Source organism: Rhea pennata, chromosome 4, assembly GCF_028389875.1.
Source record: "Rhea pennata isolate bPtePen1 chromosome 4, bPtePen1.pri, whole genome shotgun sequence".
In the NCBI taxonomy this organism is placed as follows: Eukaryota; Metazoa; Chordata; class Aves; order Rheiformes; family Rheidae; genus Rhea; species Rhea pennata.
In genome coordinates this window covers 19,879,847-19,900,838 of record NC_084666.1, presented here as the reverse complement: position 1 = coordinate 19,900,838, position 20,992 = coordinate 19,879,847, and the positions used below count along the sequence as shown (strand labels likewise).

Here is a 20,992-nt window from a genome sequence, read left to right as displayed (position 1 = left end):
AAATAAGTTTCCCTAGGTTGTACTGCACAGGCTGTGCCGAGGAGGCGCAGCAAACAGTTGAAGGAATTTTTCAAGACAATGCATTGCTAATACGCTGTTGTTACAAGAGGCAGAAGATAAGTGCTACTTGCAAAGTGGCAAAACAATGGGGTTTTCTTTTTGGCTCAAACCTGCCAAAGTCGTTATCAGTGAATTCTTAATGTTTCTGTTCTTAAATGCCTGCCTTAGTCACCTCATCTACTGTTTGAATTATTTCTACTCCTATTGTGAGATTAAAAAAAAAATTGAGATGCTGTGGGAATGCTTTATGGGTTTAGAGTTCCTCTCTTCTGAAGATTACTTCTGCAGTTTGCAAAGGCGAGTGCAGTTTTGAACACGGTACAGAAAGATGAGGGCAAGAATGTGCACTTGGTTGTAGTCTTTGATAGCTTAGTCTCTGTAGGTGGTTTCCTTACGTTGGAATGATGCTATGGAAACTCTGCAAATAGTTGACAAGACTCAAGGACAAGGGATAGAGGATATCGTAAAACAGTAATGTGAAGGAGAACTGGTTCCAGCCAAATAACTTCGAGGAAACCACAACACTTTAAAGAATGTGAGGAGTCAACAAGACAATGACAGCAGAATAACTAACCTATAAGTTCATTAAGTCTTATTAACATATTAAATTACACCCCCCTAACTGATTAATGAGATAATGATGTTACCCACCTTCTCTGCTTCTTACACTAAGTAACAGGAATGTTAAAGCGCAAGCATGGCGCAAATATGTGATAGGATAAAATTGTAACCAGTGGGAAAATTTGTATAAAATACTCCTTGAAAAGTGTGTATATAAATAATGGACAAGAAAAGGAGAAGGTATGCTAGCATTATGGATCTACCACGTAGCACCCATCTCTGTGCGGAAATGAAGTAAGTATCTCGATCATGTGTGTCTGTTGGTTGCTTGCACAGCAGGTAACAGAAACCAATTTTGGTATAACACTTAGGCTTTAGGCAATAACTAGAAGGAAAAATATAGGTAAGAATATATGTTACAAGTGAAACTGTCTTTCAGTTTTGTTCATAACTAACAAGTTTGGTTCTCTAGTATCCCAATTATGTCCATTTTCTCCAACGTTCTCACTTATAGACATATAGTGTTAGATGTTTGTGTATACGCTCTTCTAGGAAGTAATTAACTAGTGTGTGCTGGGGGGAGTTGTGTGTATGTTAAAGAGTATTGGAAAGTGGAAAATATTCTGACTATTTTAATAGTAGGATATGCTAATGTAATGGCATAGAATATATGGAAAGCTTATTGTTTAACTCTTCTCTGAATACAGCATCATAACATTAGATGATAAAAAACAGAAAATAGCATCAAAATACTGTAGAAATACTATTCAGCACAGAAAAGAAGCGTTATATTAACAAAGCAGGTTGTATAAAGATGTATTAATTATTAATTATCCAAGTTTAGGAATTAGCTTTACATTACTACTATTTTTATTAAGGGAAAGTGTCCTGAAGATGGATGGGATGAAAGTACCATTGAACTGTTTCTTCATGAACTTGCCATAATGGATAGCAACAACTTCCTTGGCAACTGTGGTGTGGGTGAGAGGGAAGGAAGAGTAGCATCAGGACTGGTTGCCCGAAGGCATTACAGGTACAAATTATAGGCAGTTTGAATTACTCTATTTTATTATTAATATTTTCAAAGTGCTTATTTTACTACATTTTGTTAGCTGAAAATTTGGTAGTATTTGAGAAACCATGTAATGCTATATTGAAGTGATACAACTTTCTGTATTGAATTTTCATTTATAACTCATTGGAAAGTCTGGAATGTAATGAAAATCTTTTCTCAAGATTATCTCCTGTATGCTCAGCTGGTAGATACGTAAGATATTGAGATGATTGCCTGCAAGAACATTGCTTGCCTTTTTTTAACCATATAGAGCTCAGCATCTGTATATTATTCAAAACAACTGGAATATTATAATTGTAACATACTGAAAATTCTAGTGAACAGCTCTTTGTATTTTGATTGTTACATTCTTTAATATTTTTGTGATGATGATTAGTTGATGTCCATATAAACACGTATTGAAATTGATTTTATTTGAAGTATGCAGATCTATAAAGACAAGAAGTTTTTAATAGCTTCAAGCTCTATTAATACTTGATGGGTATTTTGGATGATATAATTCTAGAGGCTCTGGATGAATTTGTTTATTAGGATTTGTGAGGATTTTGGCAGTAGTGATCTGTGCTGAGCATCTTTGCTGATGTTTCACTGAACACGAATGAAACAAATTAAAATTTCCTCAAATGTTTCTCCTTGAAATATTTGCACCAAAGCATACCAGAGATAAGAATTTTAGTAAGCTTTATCATATGGAAGCTGAATTACTTTAGGCTAAACAGCTTTCAAAAGCCTCACTGTACCATGAAAAATTAATGCAGAAAACCACTAATACAAGAGTTTGACTTTTTCATTTTCTGTACTGCTCTATAGTCTGACTGAGATACATGTGGTGGTAAGGGAGATATGGGTCGCTCTAGGGAGGGTATCTGAGTACGTATTGCATTGTGACAGCACTAGAGAAGACGTGTCAAATTTCTTGGCAGAGAGAGCCTGGGCTATCATTTAGCTATTGTTGCTCTAGGATGACTCACCTGGCATCTCATCTTCACATACAAGTGTCAGCAGTAGCAAGGAGGGGCTTTCTAAGGCGCTTTCTGCCACTCCACTTACTTGTGCAGCAACTTCTGCAGATAAATTTGGGAGTTTAAAAATACCAGGAGATACTTCTCAAGTATTCTTTACTTCTAGCTTTATAAATGCCAAGGACCAGTATTAGGGAGGAGTACGTATATACAGAAGAGAAAAAGTAGCATTATGAGAAGGCCACTAAGAACATACCAGGAACTAGGAAAGTGAGGATTGAGAACTAGGTGCAAGTTTCAATTAATTATCAATTTATTGTAATTAGCTTGAAATGTGAGAAAAGCATTTAAACTGTAAAACTGTGCTTCTAGAAGTTTTGAATTCCATCAGTTCATCAGACTGCATTTCATTCTGTTCCCTAAACAAAAATGATATTAAAGCCATAAATAGATGTGTGTTGTTACTAGCTTACTTGAGCAGCTGCTGCATTTCAGCAATGAGTAAAGTTATTTTTGTAAGCTTATATTTTGTAAGGAGTGTTACAATCCTTCCATCCTGAAAGGCACTAAATAATATCCAGCATTTGTAAATGTAGTTTATAAATGTAGAATGCAGAAAGAAGTGTTATTGCACAATACACAATTTTGAATAGTGGAACAAGGTAGATGGCGTGAAGATGTAGAAAAAGATGAGCAAAGTGTTATAGCAACCTAAATGTTTTTTAGGACATTTTGTCACAGTATATGTGACCATTTCGCAACCCTATGAAGGTGAAGCATGTGTCAGAGGAGTATCTCCAACACCATATGTATACACTGCATTTTAGGCAATGGACTTGGTTTTCTTGGGAGTTAGGTGCACAACTGTGGTGTCATTTATAATGCTAATTAAATGTACATCAAGAAGAGCTAATGCCTCAAACTCTTCCTAAGGACAAGTGTACAGACACTAGAGGTGTTGGAACTGTGCGCCTTCTCATGATTTTTATTTGCTTATCGGAACATTATTAATCTACTCTTCAAAAAAAAAAAAAAGGTTTCATACTAATATATGTAATTTGTTATAGTGGAACTCATTGTGGCAAATTTTGATGTTATGTTGGATACACTGTTTTCCAGAATTGTTTATCAAAATAGATTTTCTTCATCAGGGAGAAATACTGCTTTGGGACATGAAAAATTTTGAATGTTTTCAATTTTTTCTGTTTAGGTTGATCCATGGAATTGGAAGGTCGGGTGATATTTCTGCTGTCCAGCCTAAAGCTGCAGGGTCTAGCCTTTTGAACAAACTTACTAATTCAGTAGTTCTGGATATTATAAAGCTGGCTGGTAGGTGTAAAGCTAAAAGTATTTCTCTTCTGTGGGGGCATATCATGTTCTCTTCATGTTAATTTCTGACTTGCTTTTTATATGCAGGTGTCCGGACAGTGACCAATTGCTTTGTGGTTCCTATGGCAACTGGAATGAGTCTAACTCTGTGTTTTTTAACACTGCGGCACAAGAGACCAAAGGCAAAATACATTATTTGGCCACGTATAGACCAGAAATCTTGCTTTAAATCTATGATAACTGCGGGTAAGGAGGAGCTGACTGGTTATGAAGCATGTTCTCCTTTTCTCAAATTTTTGAGAAAATAAAAATCAGTTCAACTGGCCTGATGACGCTCCTAAGCCACACCTGTTTAGGGAAGGGAATATATAGTTTTATGATTTTTATTTTTCTAAGAAACTAGAAATATGAACAGCTTCCATGACTGGCTCCACTCTGCTCTTTCAGAAATCAGTAGTAAAATTCTGAATCATTGGACAAAAAGCACAAATGGACAAGCTTTTACAAGAAAATTTTTCTCTGCAGCAGTTCAGAACAGGGAATATGGGATATGTAAAAATGTTAACAAGAGACTAACAAAACACAGTACAGAAGTTCTGTAAATGAGTGGTCTTATGCAGAGGTATCCCATGACTTCCTAACATGTAAAGAAAATTGTTTTAATTCTTACCCTGTTTCAGAGCAATAGCTTAAGTAATGGAGTTTATTTGGTATGCTGAGTGTCAGTAAAAACTCAAGGAAGACACACACAATTGCAGAGGTTTTCCTGTTTCTTAATATTTGATACGTAAAGCCTTAGGGCTAAATATTAGAAAATTACTTGCCAAATTACTTTCATTAGAAAGATCTGCCATTACTGACTGATAAATTAGGTAAGTTTAAACAGTCATAGAATTTCAGAGGTATTGGTTGGAAGGGATCTCAGGAAGTCTCTTGTCCAAGCTCTCACTTAAAGTGGGCCTGTCACCAACACTAGAACAGGTCAGCTGTGGCTTTGTCAAGCTGAATCTTGAAAATCTTTGAGGATGGAGATTCCATAACCTCTGTGGCTAGCTTGTTCCGTTGATGCACTATCCTTGTAGTGAAAATGGTTTTCCTACTGTCCATTCTGAATCTAAAAAGCCAAATTTTGACTGTGGCATCTTATTATATCCTACCAAGGAGATGTCGTCTTTGTTATTCCTCTTCATATGGCTGGATGCTCTACTAGATCTTCCCTTTAGTCTATTCAGATGGAACAAGTCCCAGCTTCTGTTTTTAAGTTGTGGCTATGTTCACTGTGACAGTACCCCAGTATCTTGGTGGCCCTCTGATGGACCCTCTCCAATGTCTCAACTCTCTTACAAAAGTGGAGCCAGATTCCAGATGCGCCTTCACCAGCACTTAGCAAAAGGGCATAAAACCCCCTTTTCTCCCCAAAGTTTGCTCATATATGTCCTTGAAAAGTAACCCTATGAAATTCAACTGTTTTATATAGTCTTCTGGAAATGTTTAAAATCTAAGGGTTTTTATTTATATATGTAATTATTTTTTTTACACACACACACACACACACATATATATATGAAAAATTTCAAAATGAAGTCAAACATGGGAATCTTTATTTTAAAATAAGTAATTTGAAAATTCATTAAATGAATAAGGCAGAGGCTTATGATGAAAGCCAATTCGTCATGATCGTTGCTAGACATTATTACATGCTTTTTTTTTCTTTTTTTAAGAGAATCTGCTAATTATGAAATTGATTGTTTTTTCAAATTTATATTGGAACCAAAAAACCCACAGTTAGTCTGAGATTCGAGATTACTGCATGGTATACTTCTGGATCTTGTCTGTGTTGGTTAGGTTTTGAACCTGTGGTGATAGAAAATGTATTGGAAGGAGATGAGCTACGGACAGACATCAAAGCAGTGGAGGCTAAAATCAAAGCTCTTGGCGCTGAAAATGTTTTGTGTGTTCATTCTACAACCTCTTGCTTTGCTCCAAGGGTACCTGATAGGTAAGTAGTCTTTGTAAGTGGATTAGTTCTTACTGTTGTAAAAAACCTGCATGTTTTAGGTCCATCTCCGTAAAATTGCATAATTACTGTCAACAGTTAATATAGCAAAGAGACATTTATCCCTTAGTTTAAGGGAAATGGTAGGTTGAAATGATGTTCTGCTTGTAGAAAAGTGTATTAGAAAACAGAATATTACAGAAGGTGAAAGTGAGAGTAATACAGAAGGTCTTTCTTCTGCTGTATGACTAAGAGATTAGTAATGGACTTCTAGGATGAAATCATAGAATCATAGAATCAGTAAGGTTGGAAGGGACCTCTGGAGATCATCCAGTCCAGCCTCCCCACTCAGCAGGATCACCTAGAGCGTGTTAGCCAGGGTTGCATCCAGGAGGGCCTTGGATATCTCCAGAGAAGGAATGTTACTCTTGTAATTTTGCAGAGGTGGTGCAGGTAAGTTTTCACAAAAATGTAATCCAGAAAATGTAGTTAAACAGTTAATGCTACGAATTAATATTACGGTTGCCTTTTCTCCTTTAGCCTGCTGATGTTCTTTTTAATGCAAGGCTATGCATTAAAACAGTTCAAAATGCTACAGCCAACAAAAGTCTTTTTTTAGAGTTACTCTTTTCCTGTATTACAGTGATGTTCTTAGTGCTAATTAAGATATACTGATATAAATAAACTGAGATGTGCAGATGTGCTATACAAGTATAACAGACATTTTGCCCTGGTGTAACTTATCCTGGTTTGAACATTTGCTGCCTGATTGCATGATGTTGCTTCTTATAATTTCCAGCTGTTAAATCACCATTAAAAGAAGCTTAAAATACATTGCGTTCTTTTCTAACATTATGTGTCCATGTACATAACTTCTGCAGTTGCTGCCAAGATGTCTTTCAAGCACTAGCTGAAACAGAGATGAGCTATACAGTCATTAGTGGGAAATAGAGTATTTGAGATGTTATTGCTATGTAGCTTATTTGAAAAACCTCTTAAACTGAAAATGATATGTTCAAGTAGGGGTGGCTGAAGCACTTGTTTATGTTGAGTCAGTTTTCCAAAATGAGCATCACTGTTTTTTGAATTCATCACAAAATTTAAAAGACTTATATTTAAAGTTCCTCTACAGTACATTCAATATATTTTTTGTTATTAATTATTTTGGTATCTGGAAAATGTAATTGAAGATTTACAAGTATAGAAAAAAACTACTGAATTTGAAATATATTGAGTAAAAATATATTTCCTTCTGTTTTTTTACTTTAAAAAAAACAACAGAAAATAACAGTAGTTGACATGGGTTAACCGTGTTGCCAGAGAGAAAGTAAAAACAAACAAACAAAAAAATTCTGTCAAAATACAGTGAACACTGTTTGAAATTGAGTTGCAAATTTCTTAGCTAACTTAAATCAAAGGTATCAAATTTGAATGGTCTATTTGTTAGCTTGGATAAATGAATCTTTTTGTTATCTGCCTCTTTTTGACCTTTTTTTTTTTTTTTTTGTCCTCTGCAACTAAGAATTGAAATATTAGGTAGTGGCACTGCGTTATGGTAAAACAGATACAGGAGCATTTGAATGCACTTATTTAAAGGATACCATCAACTATTGAAAGCCATAATATTCATCTTCCTATAGGAAGGTAAATCCTATACAGCATTTCTGGAAAGTACCATTTTCTATGGCTGTTTTAAATATCTCTACGTTTTTAAGGCTTTGGGTAGCTACGATTTTTTGTTTGTTTGTATGTTTTTTAATTTTAGGGTCTGTAGGGTTGTTCCAGAGAAGGAGGTTTATGCTTGTGTAACGATAGCTGTCCTTTAAAATGTTACCTATCTTTATAGGAATAAGACACTACTGTGCAAATCTCCTTCATTAGAGAGACACTACTTCTCTAACAGTCTTTTACTGGCTATTGCTGTGATTTATCCCTAAGCTACTATATTTAACAGATTTTTTCCTAAAGGAAAAAAAAAGTCTTTTTTTTTCAGTTTTGTTTGATTTGTGTACTTAATAGAACTCTGTATGTTGTTGCTTTCCTTTATTTTTTAGAAAAAAAAGGAAAGTTTTCTTTGTTCATGAACTTTCACAAGCAGGAGAGGAAAATAAGTACAAACTGGAAAATACTTCTCTAAGTCCTCTGTGACTTTTAGGAACTTGAGCAGTGGCCGAACTTACATTAATACTTTATTTTTCTGAAATGACAGCTACTCTTTTAATGCTTAAATTTAAGCCATGGAAGCAGACAAGTGGTATGCTTAATTGTTTGCTTCTCTTGCATAATCCTATATTCTCTTTCAACTTTTACCAGTACGGTCCTGTATTGTAACATGAATGTAATTATTCAATAGAATAGTTTTAAGGAGAAAGTCAAGAGTCCTTTGTGTTCTCAGGACTTGATAGAAGCTAGCTTATTGCTCCTTTGAGTCTCAAGAGGTGAGAAAGAGGAATTTTTATAGTAGTACACCATCTATGCTTCCAGTTTACGCAAAATCCTCCTCACCTACACATCAAAAGCCTTTTAGGGGTGAACTGTTCTCCTTGGAGTCTCTGTGGAAGGTGAGGAATAAATCTGGGTAGGATCAGCAGATCAGAAGGCAAAACCTTTGCCCTATGTACTATCATGTTTCTTGAAATATTCTGTTAATATGTTACATAGTTCAGGATTCAGGATGTTGATGAATAAGAAAAAAATACTGGTCATACAGCTCCTGCTGAATGTCTCAACTTTGTAAGATCAGTATGTACCTTATACTACTGATGTTTCCTAGTTATAAAATACTTCTCGCTTCTTTAGGGTTAATACTATAATGACATTGTTTTCCAAAGGATTGTAGTTCAGAAAATTTAATCTGAGGTTTTGCAGTTGAATCTTGCATTAAGCAAGCAATGCTGTGTAATGTGGTAGAAATAGAATGCAAAGGAATGTCCTCTCTTAGAAACATTTTCACACTCTGTCACATTTTGTAAGAATGTAAATAAGCTACAGTGATAGACTATATGAAAAGAGAGTAAAAATGCATTGAAGATGCAAACTTCCTAGCCTTTTAAAAACTATTATCATTATTTTATTATATCTTAATTTATTATCATACTTTTTTCAAATTGACTTTTTAAAGAAGATATTCTAAAGTTTGGTAGAAATCAAGGGATTCAAAAAACAGCGAATGACTAGAATGCTTTAAAATAAAGGAGGAGGAGGAAGTATCCATGTATGCTTAAAATGATGAAAACCCTTACTCCAAAATGTCCTCTGCACCCACATAAATCCTAATTTGCTGAGAAATCAATCTAAAGTGAGCTCATTGTGATTTCAATTTGTATCAACGTGTACTTATCAATGTGTGCAAGTACCTGAAGGGAGGGTGTCAAGGGGACGGGGACAAACTCTTTTCGGTTGTCCCATGTGGCAGGACAAGAGGCAATGGGCAGAAACTGAAGCACAGGAAGTTCCGCCTGACCGTGAGGGGGAATTTCTTCCCTGTGGGAGTGACGGAGCACTGGACCAGGTTGCCCAAAGAGGTTGTGGAGTCTCCTTCTCTGGAGATCTTCAAGGCCCACCTGGATGCAAACCTGTCTAACATGCTGTAGGTGACCCTGCTTGAGCAGGGGGGTTGGACTAGATGATCTTCAGAGGTCCCTTCCGACCTTACTGATTCTGTGATTCTATGATTTCAGGGATTTCTAAAGATAGGTAAAAAGTTATTTTTATTTTTGAGCAAACAATTGAACAAAGTTCTAATTTGCTGATAACCACATTCAGATATTTTGGGGCTCCCTATTCCTTTGAAGAATATCTTTTCTGTTATCAGATTATGTTGTTTCAACCCAAAGGGTTGAAATAGTAGGTTTTTTTTTTTTTTTGGGGGGGGGGGAGGAGAGCAGGACATTTTCAGGTTGAATATTAGAGAAGGAAAAAAAATGGAAATACCTGAAGCTGTTAATAATCCTTAGAGTAGTATGGAAAAAAAGTTTATATTCAAAGCAAAATTATTTCGGATCTATTTGCTGTATTCTAGACAAAATGTTTAGTGAGGCATGAAAACTTTCAGCACTTGTCAACCATTTTTAGTATATGTAAGAGGCAGTAGAATTTTCTTATTAAACTTTATAGCTTAAGGTACCACTGCTGCCTTAATGTGCTAATCAAAGAAGTTTCTTTTCTGATTCTGATCTTCTTGTAAAGTCTTTAATGCTCTGATTTGTAACATTACTTATGGTTTTAAATATTTCTCTAAATGATAATTCTATTGTTCATAGACTGGAGGAGCTGGCTGTGATTTGTGCTAATTATGACATTCCTCATATTGTCAACAATGCATATGGAGTTCAGTCTTCAAAATGTATGCATCTTATTCAGCAGGTAGGAGACGTATTTCAAACAATAAAATTAAAATAGTATGAGTAAATCTCTGATTATAGACAACACTAGTATATTTTATCAGCTGTTTCACAGCTTTGAGACTAATTCCATGCAAGACTGATATTTGAGAACATGGAACAGAAGGAGGTAGAACTTCAGAAGACAATTAATAAAAATAAATGTTATCTTTATGGGCTGAAACAGAATTTCTTTTAGCTTTTATTTCCTTTAAAACATCTTTCATAATGGAAAGATATCTTTTGTAAGCTTTCTAAGTGATTCATAAATGTATTAACACAATGAAAATAAGGCATAATAATTGAATGAGAATTTAGTCTTCATCAGAATGTGAGTTACAGATTTTTATTTGAGGAATAAGATTTTATAACAATACTATATAGATGTTGTCACTGGTACAGCTGTTGTTGCCACAGAGAATAGCTGAGGATACTAGATTACGTTCAGTGTTTTTTTTCAAAAAAGTTTTATTTTTGTTGCTCTTTTAGTTTGAAAAGGAGGTTGGTTAACATGTAAGATCAGCCATGAAACTTTTGCCATTCTTGCATTTTTGCTCATTGCAGTCTGTGTGTGCTGCTTCTTCAGTAATGTCTTTTCTTTCTGTTGTCCACATCAGGAAAAAAAAAAAAAAAGAGGAGGGAATATTTTTAATAGGATTCAGGAGATTTTGAACTATTATGAATTTAAAACATGCCGGTAATTATATATCAAGTTAGTCTGTACCCATTTAACAACATACTGTATTTTTAATTAGAATAAAATTAACACAGAAATGTGATGTTACAGTTTATATACAATTGTAAGAGATTGTAGGAGTTTGACAAAACCAGAAATGTTATGTAAAATATAAAATTGTATATACTGTATTTGTCATGTATTTAGTACATGCTTGCTGTATTTATCTAGCACAAGTTTATGAAATTCTGGCATGAAGGGGCTGTGGAGTTGCTGAGTTTTTTATCATATATATTTAATGATAATTTTTCCAGAGTACAAAGCTACAAATAGAGTTGTTAGTGTGTTGGTTTCTGTGTTTGGGGATTTTTTTATTCCCTTGACTTCTTTGACAGGTGGCTTGAGTTTTATTTTTTTGATTTTTGGTTATGGGAATTTATACATTTGAGCTAATGTATATTTATACATTTGAGCTAATTTGTTTCACATTCATCTATTAAAAGATATTTCCTCCAGCAGGAAATACACAGTCTGTGAGGAAATAGTTATTAATGAATAGTCAGGAATATGGACACAATAAGCACAGCATGAGCAGAATTTGCAAGAGTATAATAGGAAGGAGCTTTTGAGACCTTTTCATTTGCCACGCTCTTCCTCTGTTGTTCACTTCTTAGCTAAATCGGATGTTAGTGGCTGGCATTAATCTTCCCACCAAAAAGCCAACAAACTCTTGAATGTTTCTTCGTCTCTCCCATTCAATAAACTATTTAAAGTTAGAAATAATAACTATGTTTTAGCTGCATCTCCTTTTTTTCACTGTTTTTGCCATAGGTATTAGCTCTATTTCTGTTTCTTGGTTTTAATATGTAGTAGGGATGTACTTGAATATACTTTTCAGGTTCTGTTATGCTACATACTTAATTGCTCAGTTCATAGCCACATATTACTCAAATAGAAACTGTACTGCAGAATTTGCATTTGTTCCTCTGAGAATATCTGATGAACTAGATATAATGACATTTTGTTTTCTGGGAAATGGGAAACTCCACTGTCAGGAAATTATCTGAATTTTTAATATTGCAGGCAGCCTGATATGAAGAAGTACTGTCATAAACTACTTGTTTTAATGCAGATTATATACATATACCAAGATAAATCTTTTCCTTTTCTGATGAAGCATTAAACTGTAGCTCTTTTACTGCAAGTGTCTATGAAACATTTTGGATTATAGAGTTTAACTATATAATTCCCATTATTTTCGATACACATTTTAAAAAAATAATTACAGACTTGCAAGAATAAAATCATTATTTTAAATCACAGCAAGAGAGGAATGCGTGGGGCATTGTGTAGTTAGACAATGAACAGTAGTAATGATCTTAACCAGCAGTGCTAAGAAAAAGTAATGCTACAATTTTTAGTTTTTCATCCCAATACAATGTTTGAGAGTGTTTTAGGAATTAAATTTATTTCAATTAAATTGCTGTGTAATTATGATGCTATTAAATGCTTTTTTCTAATATATGTTGTGGATTTTGTTTGTTTGTTTTGGTAAAGGGCTCTCGAGTGGGCAGAATAGATGCTTTTGTTCAGAGCTTGGACAAAAATTTTATGGTTCCAGTAGGTGGTGCTATCATTGCTGGCTTCAGTGAGTCCTTCATTCAGGAGATCAGCAAAATGTACCCAGGTAAATAGTTCAGACTGGTTTTTATCCATACATGCTAAATAGCTGTAAAGAACTTGATTATTAGTTTTCTTTCATGCAGTTATTTTTTTGTGAGTTTAGTCTGTCTACTTTTTTTTTTCAGGAAGAGCATCTGCATCTCCTTCTTTAGATGTCCTCATTACACTTCTGTCTCTAGGTACTAGTGGCTACAAGCAGTTACTGAAAGAGAGAAAGGTAACAGCACTTTACTGAAGTCATCAGTTAACAGTCTTCCTGTTGTGAACTTGTTTTGTGTTGTAAATCCAGTTTCTCTCTAGAAAGTTGTTGAATTTCTTCTGCGTTCACAGCTCTTAGTCTGGAAAGCTAGTGTTCTAGTCACTTACTGGAGAAATGTATTCCAAATCAGAAAATTAAACTAAAGTCCTATACTATCTTTTAAAGTGCTTGTATTTATTGTTTTTTTCTGTATGCCTTAAAGACAAAAGAATTTTGTCCAGAGAGGCTTAATCTAAGAAATAGAAACTAAGTGCTGAGGTCACACAACTTGCAAAGCTAAAGCATGACACTGGACTGTAGTAAGTGAATGTCCAGCACACTGAATGTCCAGGATCTCTGTGCTACTGCATTTAGCCCTGTTGTGCCTTGGTACTATGACAGTGTTTAATTATATGTTCACGTACCACTTTCTCTGGAGAATCACAGCTTCTGGTTAAGTTATAAGTAATGTACATGGCTCCAAAGAGAGAAGGATACTGTTTTTTAAGGCACTGATTTAGATACAGAAGTAGTGTTCTTCCCTGCTTCTCCCAGAATTTCTGCTATGTTGGCTGTAACTACAGTGCACAAGCATTCAAGCTGGCTTACGGCTGGAATCTGTGCATCTTGAGTTGCCATTAATTCTGATATTTTCCTTATATTAAGAGGCCTGCTTGCTAGCTGTTTATTTTAACATAGAGTATTCTTTTTGTAGAGAGAAGCTCTGTAAGGAGAAGCTGTGGGTTAAGTGCCATTAATAGCTTTAAATCATGCATGATCTGTTCCATTATTTTACGTAAGAAATACATTCCAGTTGTTTTCTGCTGACAACTTGCTGATGCCTCTGATTATCTGGCAAAGCAATAGTGCTGCATTCTACAACATGTTTCTAGTTGCTTTTACAGGCATCCAAAAATTTGTACTGGAATTATGATTCTATGGGAGTAGCTAGAATGTAGAAAAGCAGCTTAGTTGCTTTACAGAAGCTTAGGAAAAGTGTTCCATGCAATCAACATGTGAAGACATGGCTTGTGAAACACTGAGTGTAGTCATCAGTTTTGCTGCTATTGGAATAATTTTTCTAACCTTAGTGTATTCTGGACAGTTGTGTTTGCTACCATGCATGGTTTGTATCTTCATTAAAAACAGAATGTCTTTTTTTTCTTTTATCTCCAAAGAATCTCAAATGAATTTATTGAATCTTCAGCAAAGCTGATTTTGATAGTTAGAATTGCACTGGATGCAAATATGTAATGCAAATATGTAATGGACAGTATAAATATTGCCGAGTCATGAATAATAATTTGTTAGTAAAGATAATGTCTTAATGAATAGCTTTGTATTTAAAATTACATAATTTTCTTGGAAGTAGGATTCTAGCATGAATAAAACATTACATTTTCACACCTTCATATCTTTATATTTCAAGTGTGAATATGCTCCATAAACACAGCTTTATATATGGCATAAACATGTTTCTTTTATTGGATTTGCTGCAGAAATAGAAACTTTTTTTGCTTAAATGTTTTTGCTTCCAAACTGTTAAAATGTAATAGTGATAGTTTATTGCCTGTGCTCTGTGAAAGCAGAGGCAGAGCTATTATGCTCTCAGCAGGAGCTATTTATAGCTTGACATTGAGTACTCCTTTCTATGTTGGTGCAGCTACACCTACTTACACAATAAGTCAGCTATAAAAAAACCAGCCTTTTTTTTTCTTTTCTCCTTTTACCTTATTCTTATTTACATCAGTGTTATTTCAGGTTATTTGAACTCAAGCCAGATAGCCCAGAATATTACTGAGAAGAGATTAATCTCTTGCAACCAAGAAAATAATATGTTCAATTTTTTTACATGGATGAACTGTTTAAAGTGGGGAGGAGAAGGAATATCTGAGGGATTTTCCAATGGGCTGACATTCATAGAATCTGTAGTTGTCCAAGAGTTTGAGACTGTGTGTTCTTATATGGAGGAATGAAATGGTGCAGTGACTCTGAGGATGGAAGAGCAGGAGAGCAATGCACACATGCTGTCCAAGCATCTGACTAAAGGTGTCCATATGTGAAAGTTTAATAAGGAATATTCTCAACAATCATTTTTTAGCCCAATGTCTCTAGACAAGGAATGAGAAAGACTACAAGCAGTAGCTTTTTTCTCACTTGTTCTAGACTGTCAGTATGGCCTTTTTATATGCATATGTAGTATTTAGAACAGTGGGCTTCTGATCTCGTTTGGGGGTCCAGGTCCTTTTGTAATGCAGATAAAGATAACGGATCTGTAGTCAAATCTGTTAATAGCTCTTCTTTCAGGGAATTTTTAATATGTAAAAGTTAGATTTTTGTAATGGCTCATTTAATTTCCTCAGTATATTATGTTTCAAATTATGTGTTACCAGATCTTAAACTGACATCTGTATTTTCAGGTGTGTATTTTGTTGTCTGGGCTAGGCCACATGTAACAAATACAGTGGCAACACTATTTGATATCATGGACAGTAGACTTCAATTAATTATCGTCTCAGAATTGATGGAGAGCAAGGAACCCAAATTCCGTATCAGTACCTGTAAGCTGTTTTCCAATATGTGGGCAGCTGAACTATTTAACTAGTTAGTATACTGAAGTTGTCAAAGAGGTAATGCCTTAATTTTGTTCTCAGCAGTTACAGACTTGCTCAATAATCTTTCCTTAACCATCTGATGATGAAGGTATTCTGATTATCTTACTATAGTTGTGCTACTTGGGATGCAACAGAGCTTTTTAAATCTGTATCTCTGTCTATATACAGTGCTTCTAAGAGTAATCAGCTGGGGTTATTGTTACATCTTTATGGCATATCGATCTTTATTTTGAACTAGATCAAGTGGGAGGAAATTGTGTGGGTTTTGTGGTTTTTTGTTTGTTTGTCTTTTACCATTGATGTAGGAAAGTGTAGACTATTCTGATAGGAATTAATTGTACAGTTCATCATGAGATTATAGTGCTGCTCTACTTGTGATCAAATTTAAGAATAAGACACTTAATGCTGGATATTAAAAATGTCAAAATTCAAATATTCTTTCAAGATGAAAGATATTTGTTTCTCCTTCTTTTTGTATGATCAGTTTGCTACATTTGTAGTTTGTGAAACCTCTTGAGTGACATGTGTGAAACCATATTCAATTTATTGTCTGGGTGCAGGCAGTATGTAATTTAACTTAATGTAATTATTAGCTTTAATAGTGCCGTGAGTTAAACAAGTGCCAGGTTTGAATGGTAGCTTCAAAGCAGTATACTTCCATAGGGCATGTCTTAGAGGTATAGCCTGCAAGAAGTCAGATCTCAAGATCTTGAAAGTGTGTGCTAATCAGTGTTGTTAAAAAGTTCTTTTAGAAGAACTCTTAAAAATATATAAAATGATGATTGTGACTAGTGTTTCTTCATAGAAGGTTGGCAAGTTTTTTTTTTTTTTTTTGAAGAATTTGTTAGTTCAGTTTTACTTGATATAAAACCAAATGTTCTGTGATTACTTTTATATTTTTAAAACTTTCTAGTGTACTGCATATTCAGAACAAAATTCTTTATCCCGCAAGACAAGAGAATCTATATATCAGGTTACATGGTATGTGTGGGTATTACACGAATGCACGCGCATACTGTGCTACTGTCACGTATTTGGCTGCCTTTCAAGAAAGTAGGCCTTCGAATGGGGCTCTCTGGGGCATGAGCTAGCAGGCCTCCGTGCTCAGCATTGCAGCCTCCTTTTGTGTGCGTGAAGCAGTGTGCCAGGTGGTCTGATCTGATCACAGATCGGATGCAGCTGGTCAGTCTGATAGAGAAAGCAGAAGAGGCCCTGGCAGTTGCATTATAAACAGCTGCTACCGCAAAGCACCTAAGACAGGACCAAATCAGTCTCATATACAGCATATGAGAGTTGGCAGTCTGTATCTAGTGCAAAGAGGTTGTAAAATTATTCTTCTGCAGTGTCCTTTTCAGCATCATAAGCATATGGCTGCTCTCTGGACAACTTCGATTTTTTTCAGATATTAGTGAAACAGGGAACAGGGCAAGGGAGGCATGTTACAAACTGTCCCAGAGTGCAAGCAAGCAGGACAGCTTGAACCAGCTAGGATGGTTCCAGCCATGTGGAAAAGTGCAAGCCATTTTCACATAGTTTAGAATTAATTCTGCTAGCCTGGTGAAGTTTTGTGAAAAGTTTCTAAGGGGAAAGAGTGAATTAAAAAATAAAACATAACTGACATATAGTGCATGGGTTGTTCAATACAAATTTAGCATAATAATTAGCTCCATTTGAGAAAACTAGGGTGCCTACTACAGAAAATAAAATATATAAGAGCTCATTCAATATAATTGCTTAGGGTGCTTATAAATTTTCAACAAAACAGAAATATTTTATAATAGAGGTTGGTTATAGATTTGACCTCACAAAAATACTGCCTTTTTCTGTTTTTTTTTTTTTTTTTTTTTTTTGAAAGACTGTTCATCTATTGTATAACAAACTGCTTAACTGCTGAAACTATTCATAAAATATCTAGAGACTTTCCAATGGAAAATGCAAAATACTATAGCTTGAGTTTGTGTTCAGGTAGCTTGAGTCAAATTAACGAAAATGCGTCCTTGGATTTTCTTTGCCATCTCTCCATTCTTCCTTGTTCTACCAAATCCCTATGTACGTGAAGGCTGGCATAGTAACTTAGGTATTTAATTTTAATTTAATTTTATAAATCTATACAGTGGGTAACAAATCGCTTATACCAACTTGTGGTCCTTTCACTGATGGATTACTGTGAGAGAGTCAACAGAGAATTCCCAAGATGTGACACAAATTATTTGGGAATTTCTTACTGTTTGAATATAGATTTTTCTCAGGGCTAGTTTCAACAATAACCATATCCATAGTAGACACAGTTAATGGGTAGTTCTGTAGTATTTTTGCTTCAATTATAGATGTAAATAGCCAGCAGAGGGAGCACAAATTAATTAACAAATTGGATTCCGAAAAGTACTGATGTAATGACTACACACATTAGTGATGCTCATTGTGGCAAAGCAAATTACCAATGAGTAATGTGTTTATATTCCGTGTTGAAGCAGAAGGAAGGGAAAAGTGTCTGAACATTTGAGTAAATGTTTCTCAACTTCTGCGAGTGTACTGTAAATAAACTCTGCTGAATTGAAACCACAAAAGTACTTGATTTGATTTCAAAACACCTCTGAAAAATATCAAGAATTTATCACAAATTTATAGTCCTGATAATTAGACTCCCATGTCTGGATGTCTCCCATAATTTTTTGTTTTTGTTCTGAGTATTACGAAAGTTTTACGCTGTTGTTGACAATCTATTGCCTAATTAATTTATGCCAGTAATATGATACCTTTTCTCTCTGGCTGAATCCAGACCTTAGGAAGAGAAGGGAAGGTCAGGAGTTGTGTGCATTTTATCTCTCGTGAAATGAGACTAGGTTCACTGCAGTAGCTAAAGAAAAGCAGCTGTAACATTCCTCAGCAGCTACCACAAAACTCATTCGATTTCAGATGACCTCTGTGGGGGAGGCAGGGGTGCTGTACAAAAACATAATTTTGATCACAAAGCGTAATTTGTACATGTAATGTACAAGTCAGAGCTGGATACTGGTCTGCAAAGAGAGGAGGCAACTCTAAAGAGTGAAAAATCATTTGTCATGTCCAGAAATTGATCAGGATACTGGAACAGGCAGTCACATTGAAGTGGATGAGAAGCACAGTCTTTATGGCTAAAATGAGAGGAAAATCTGGTGTTTTTAAAAGACTAGCCAACATCTTGATCTTTTACTAGTATTTATGAGAGACTAAGCATTTAAAAGGACAGAAGAGAAGCCAAAGGACATGTTAAGAAGAATGGTGTTTATTCTCTGCCCAGAAGTATTTTAAGTTGATATGTGACAAGAAAGATGTTTAAGAAAGGATAATTTACTCTAGATTATTATTGGGAAAGGAGGAAGGAAAAAAAAAATAGGGATGAAGAAAGGGAAGCAGCTTATTATGTGCAATGTGACTGTCAACATTTAAGAGTCTCGATTTTTCAACACTTTCCACAACAAAGGAACAACCTAATAAAGTGATATCTGAATTTCTGCAGTCTGTTGTCTAGTAGGTTTGAGCAGGAGGGGTTAGTCGTAGAGAGGACAGGGAGGATGGCTGTGCATTCAGGACAATGTACTCTGTGAAACAAGATGCGTTCAAATGCTCGTACCCTTCTCCTTAAGACTACATTGTCCTTCTCATACAGAAAGAGAAGTGTATGAACTGGTGATAATTGTGACTCCATGTAATTGGTAGCAAGATGCACTACTTTTCTCTCTATTAATACTGGTCCAGATTAAAATAATGCAAGGAGCAATTTGCCGTGACATGGCCATCTGTGATAGCAACAGTTCGTTCTCTGTGACTTACGAGGCCATGGTGGGAAGGAACCTTGACTTTTTTGACAGATTACCAGTACGGGGGAAAATCTGGAAATCTCTTAAAGTCCTTACTTTCGTAAGTGTCAGTGTCACAGGGAGAATGACTAACGTTCCAAGCATACATTAGACCAGAGAGAGCTTTTGACCAGCTCGAGGGGAAGGGCAGTGTTGTTCAGGAAATGGAGCTGTTTCTTTCTAGAAGGATTTCAGGAAACTGTCTGGCCCAGTTATTTGGTACACATAAAAGCAGATCAGTTGGGCACCTGTAGGATGGAATGGAAACATAAGTTTTGTCAAATTGATACTATTTTCTCTTTTTGATGCAATTAGTAACATATTACAAGTTAATAACAAAAATACTGCTTTTTTCCAGGAAATGTTTTCTTATCTTTCAAATGAGTTGAAGAAGTTGGCAGACATCCACAATGAGAGACTGTTGGACACACCACATAATCCTATTTCCCTAGGTAATCATTGTTTTTTATCTTAAAAAAATATAATATACTATGCCTTTGTAATGCATTTTCAATGCATTTTCACATACAGTTCTTTAATATATTAGACATTTACCACCACACTCCTTTAAATCATTCTTAGGCCAAGATGAAGCCATTGAACCCAATAAAGTAACTTATAATAAAAGCAGACTAATAGAGCTGTGCCCAGGTGCTTTATATTCATACAAAATCACTCCTGTCCAAAATACTAATTTATTGTAATCAAGACAGGCAGGTGTTAACCTGTAGCAATAATTTATAAATAAATAGATTTAAAAAATATATATATAATAGAGTTGCTTCAGCCGTTATCTGTTAATGCTGTGAAATAAATCATGGAATTCCTATTCAAGATGTTTGTTCTAACCAAAAATTCTGCTGAACACCAAAAAGTAGTATTTTGTTCTCTGTGCAATGTATCTGCCTTACATACAATCAACCAAAGAAATGATCAATGATAGGTTGTGGAAAAACAACTAAATTTAATGTTGGTATTCGTCTTTTCATTGTATCTGAGCATAAATACTTGGCCATATTTTTATTGTTAGACGCTTGTTCTCTGTGGTTATCTTTTGGAAAAAGAGTAACTTTGTAATAGTTTTAATCTGACCTTTTGTTACTTCAGCCATGTCGCTGAAGAATCTAGGTGAAAATAATGATGCTGCCGTTACCCAGCTGGGATCTATGCTTTTCACACGACAAGTTTCTGGAGCAAGGTGAGAATGCTCTGAACTTTGAAAAATGTTGACATTTGTATTAGGGTTTTACAAAATGTATACTATTTGTGTTTCGTGCCCTGTATCTGATTACGTATTTCAACCTAGCAATTAAGAGTTAGAGTGTGATATGCCCTCCTCCATCATTGTTACCTACTAATAATACGTCTACCTGCCTGATTCAGTGATGAGGGCCTCTTTCTTAGCTTTGGTAGTCTAAATAGCTAATCTATCCCCATATAACTTAGTGTCATTATTCCCTAAAGCCCCTTGATTTCAGTTTCCAGCTCCTGTCTGATCTTATGATTAAGTTGCAAGCTGCTTAAGGAGGATCTTTTATTTGTGTTTTGTTTATGCAGCATAAATATGGTTGTGCTG

General features: G+C 35.1%; 1 protein-coding gene across 3 annotated transcripts in view; it reads left to right on the top strand.

Annotated features, from left to right (window-relative positions):
- Nucleotides 1-20,992, top strand: part of SEPSECS (Sep (O-phosphoserine) tRNA:Sec (selenocysteine) tRNA synthase) — a 29,195-nt gene that overhangs the window by 460 nt on the left and 7,743 nt on the right. For all 3 annotated transcript variants that reach the window (XM_062575409.1, XM_062575411.1, XM_062575408.1), the window contains exons 2-10: nucleotides 1,500-1,654; nucleotides 3,869-3,987; nucleotides 4,075-4,233; nucleotides 5,833-5,986; nucleotides 10,246-10,348; nucleotides 12,599-12,728; nucleotides 12,850-12,941; nucleotides 19,775-19,868; nucleotides 20,524-20,614. In XM_062575409.1, the coding sequence (XP_062431393.1) occupies nucleotides 1,500-1,654; nucleotides 3,869-3,987; nucleotides 4,075-4,233; nucleotides 5,833-5,986; nucleotides 10,246-10,348; nucleotides 12,599-12,728; nucleotides 12,850-12,941; nucleotides 19,775-19,868; nucleotides 20,524-20,614 (1,097 nt within the window). The remainder of the gene's footprint in view (nucleotides 1-1,499; nucleotides 1,655-3,868; nucleotides 3,988-4,074; nucleotides 4,234-5,832; nucleotides 5,987-10,245; nucleotides 10,349-12,598; nucleotides 12,729-12,849; nucleotides 12,942-19,774; nucleotides 19,869-20,523; nucleotides 20,615-20,992) is intronic.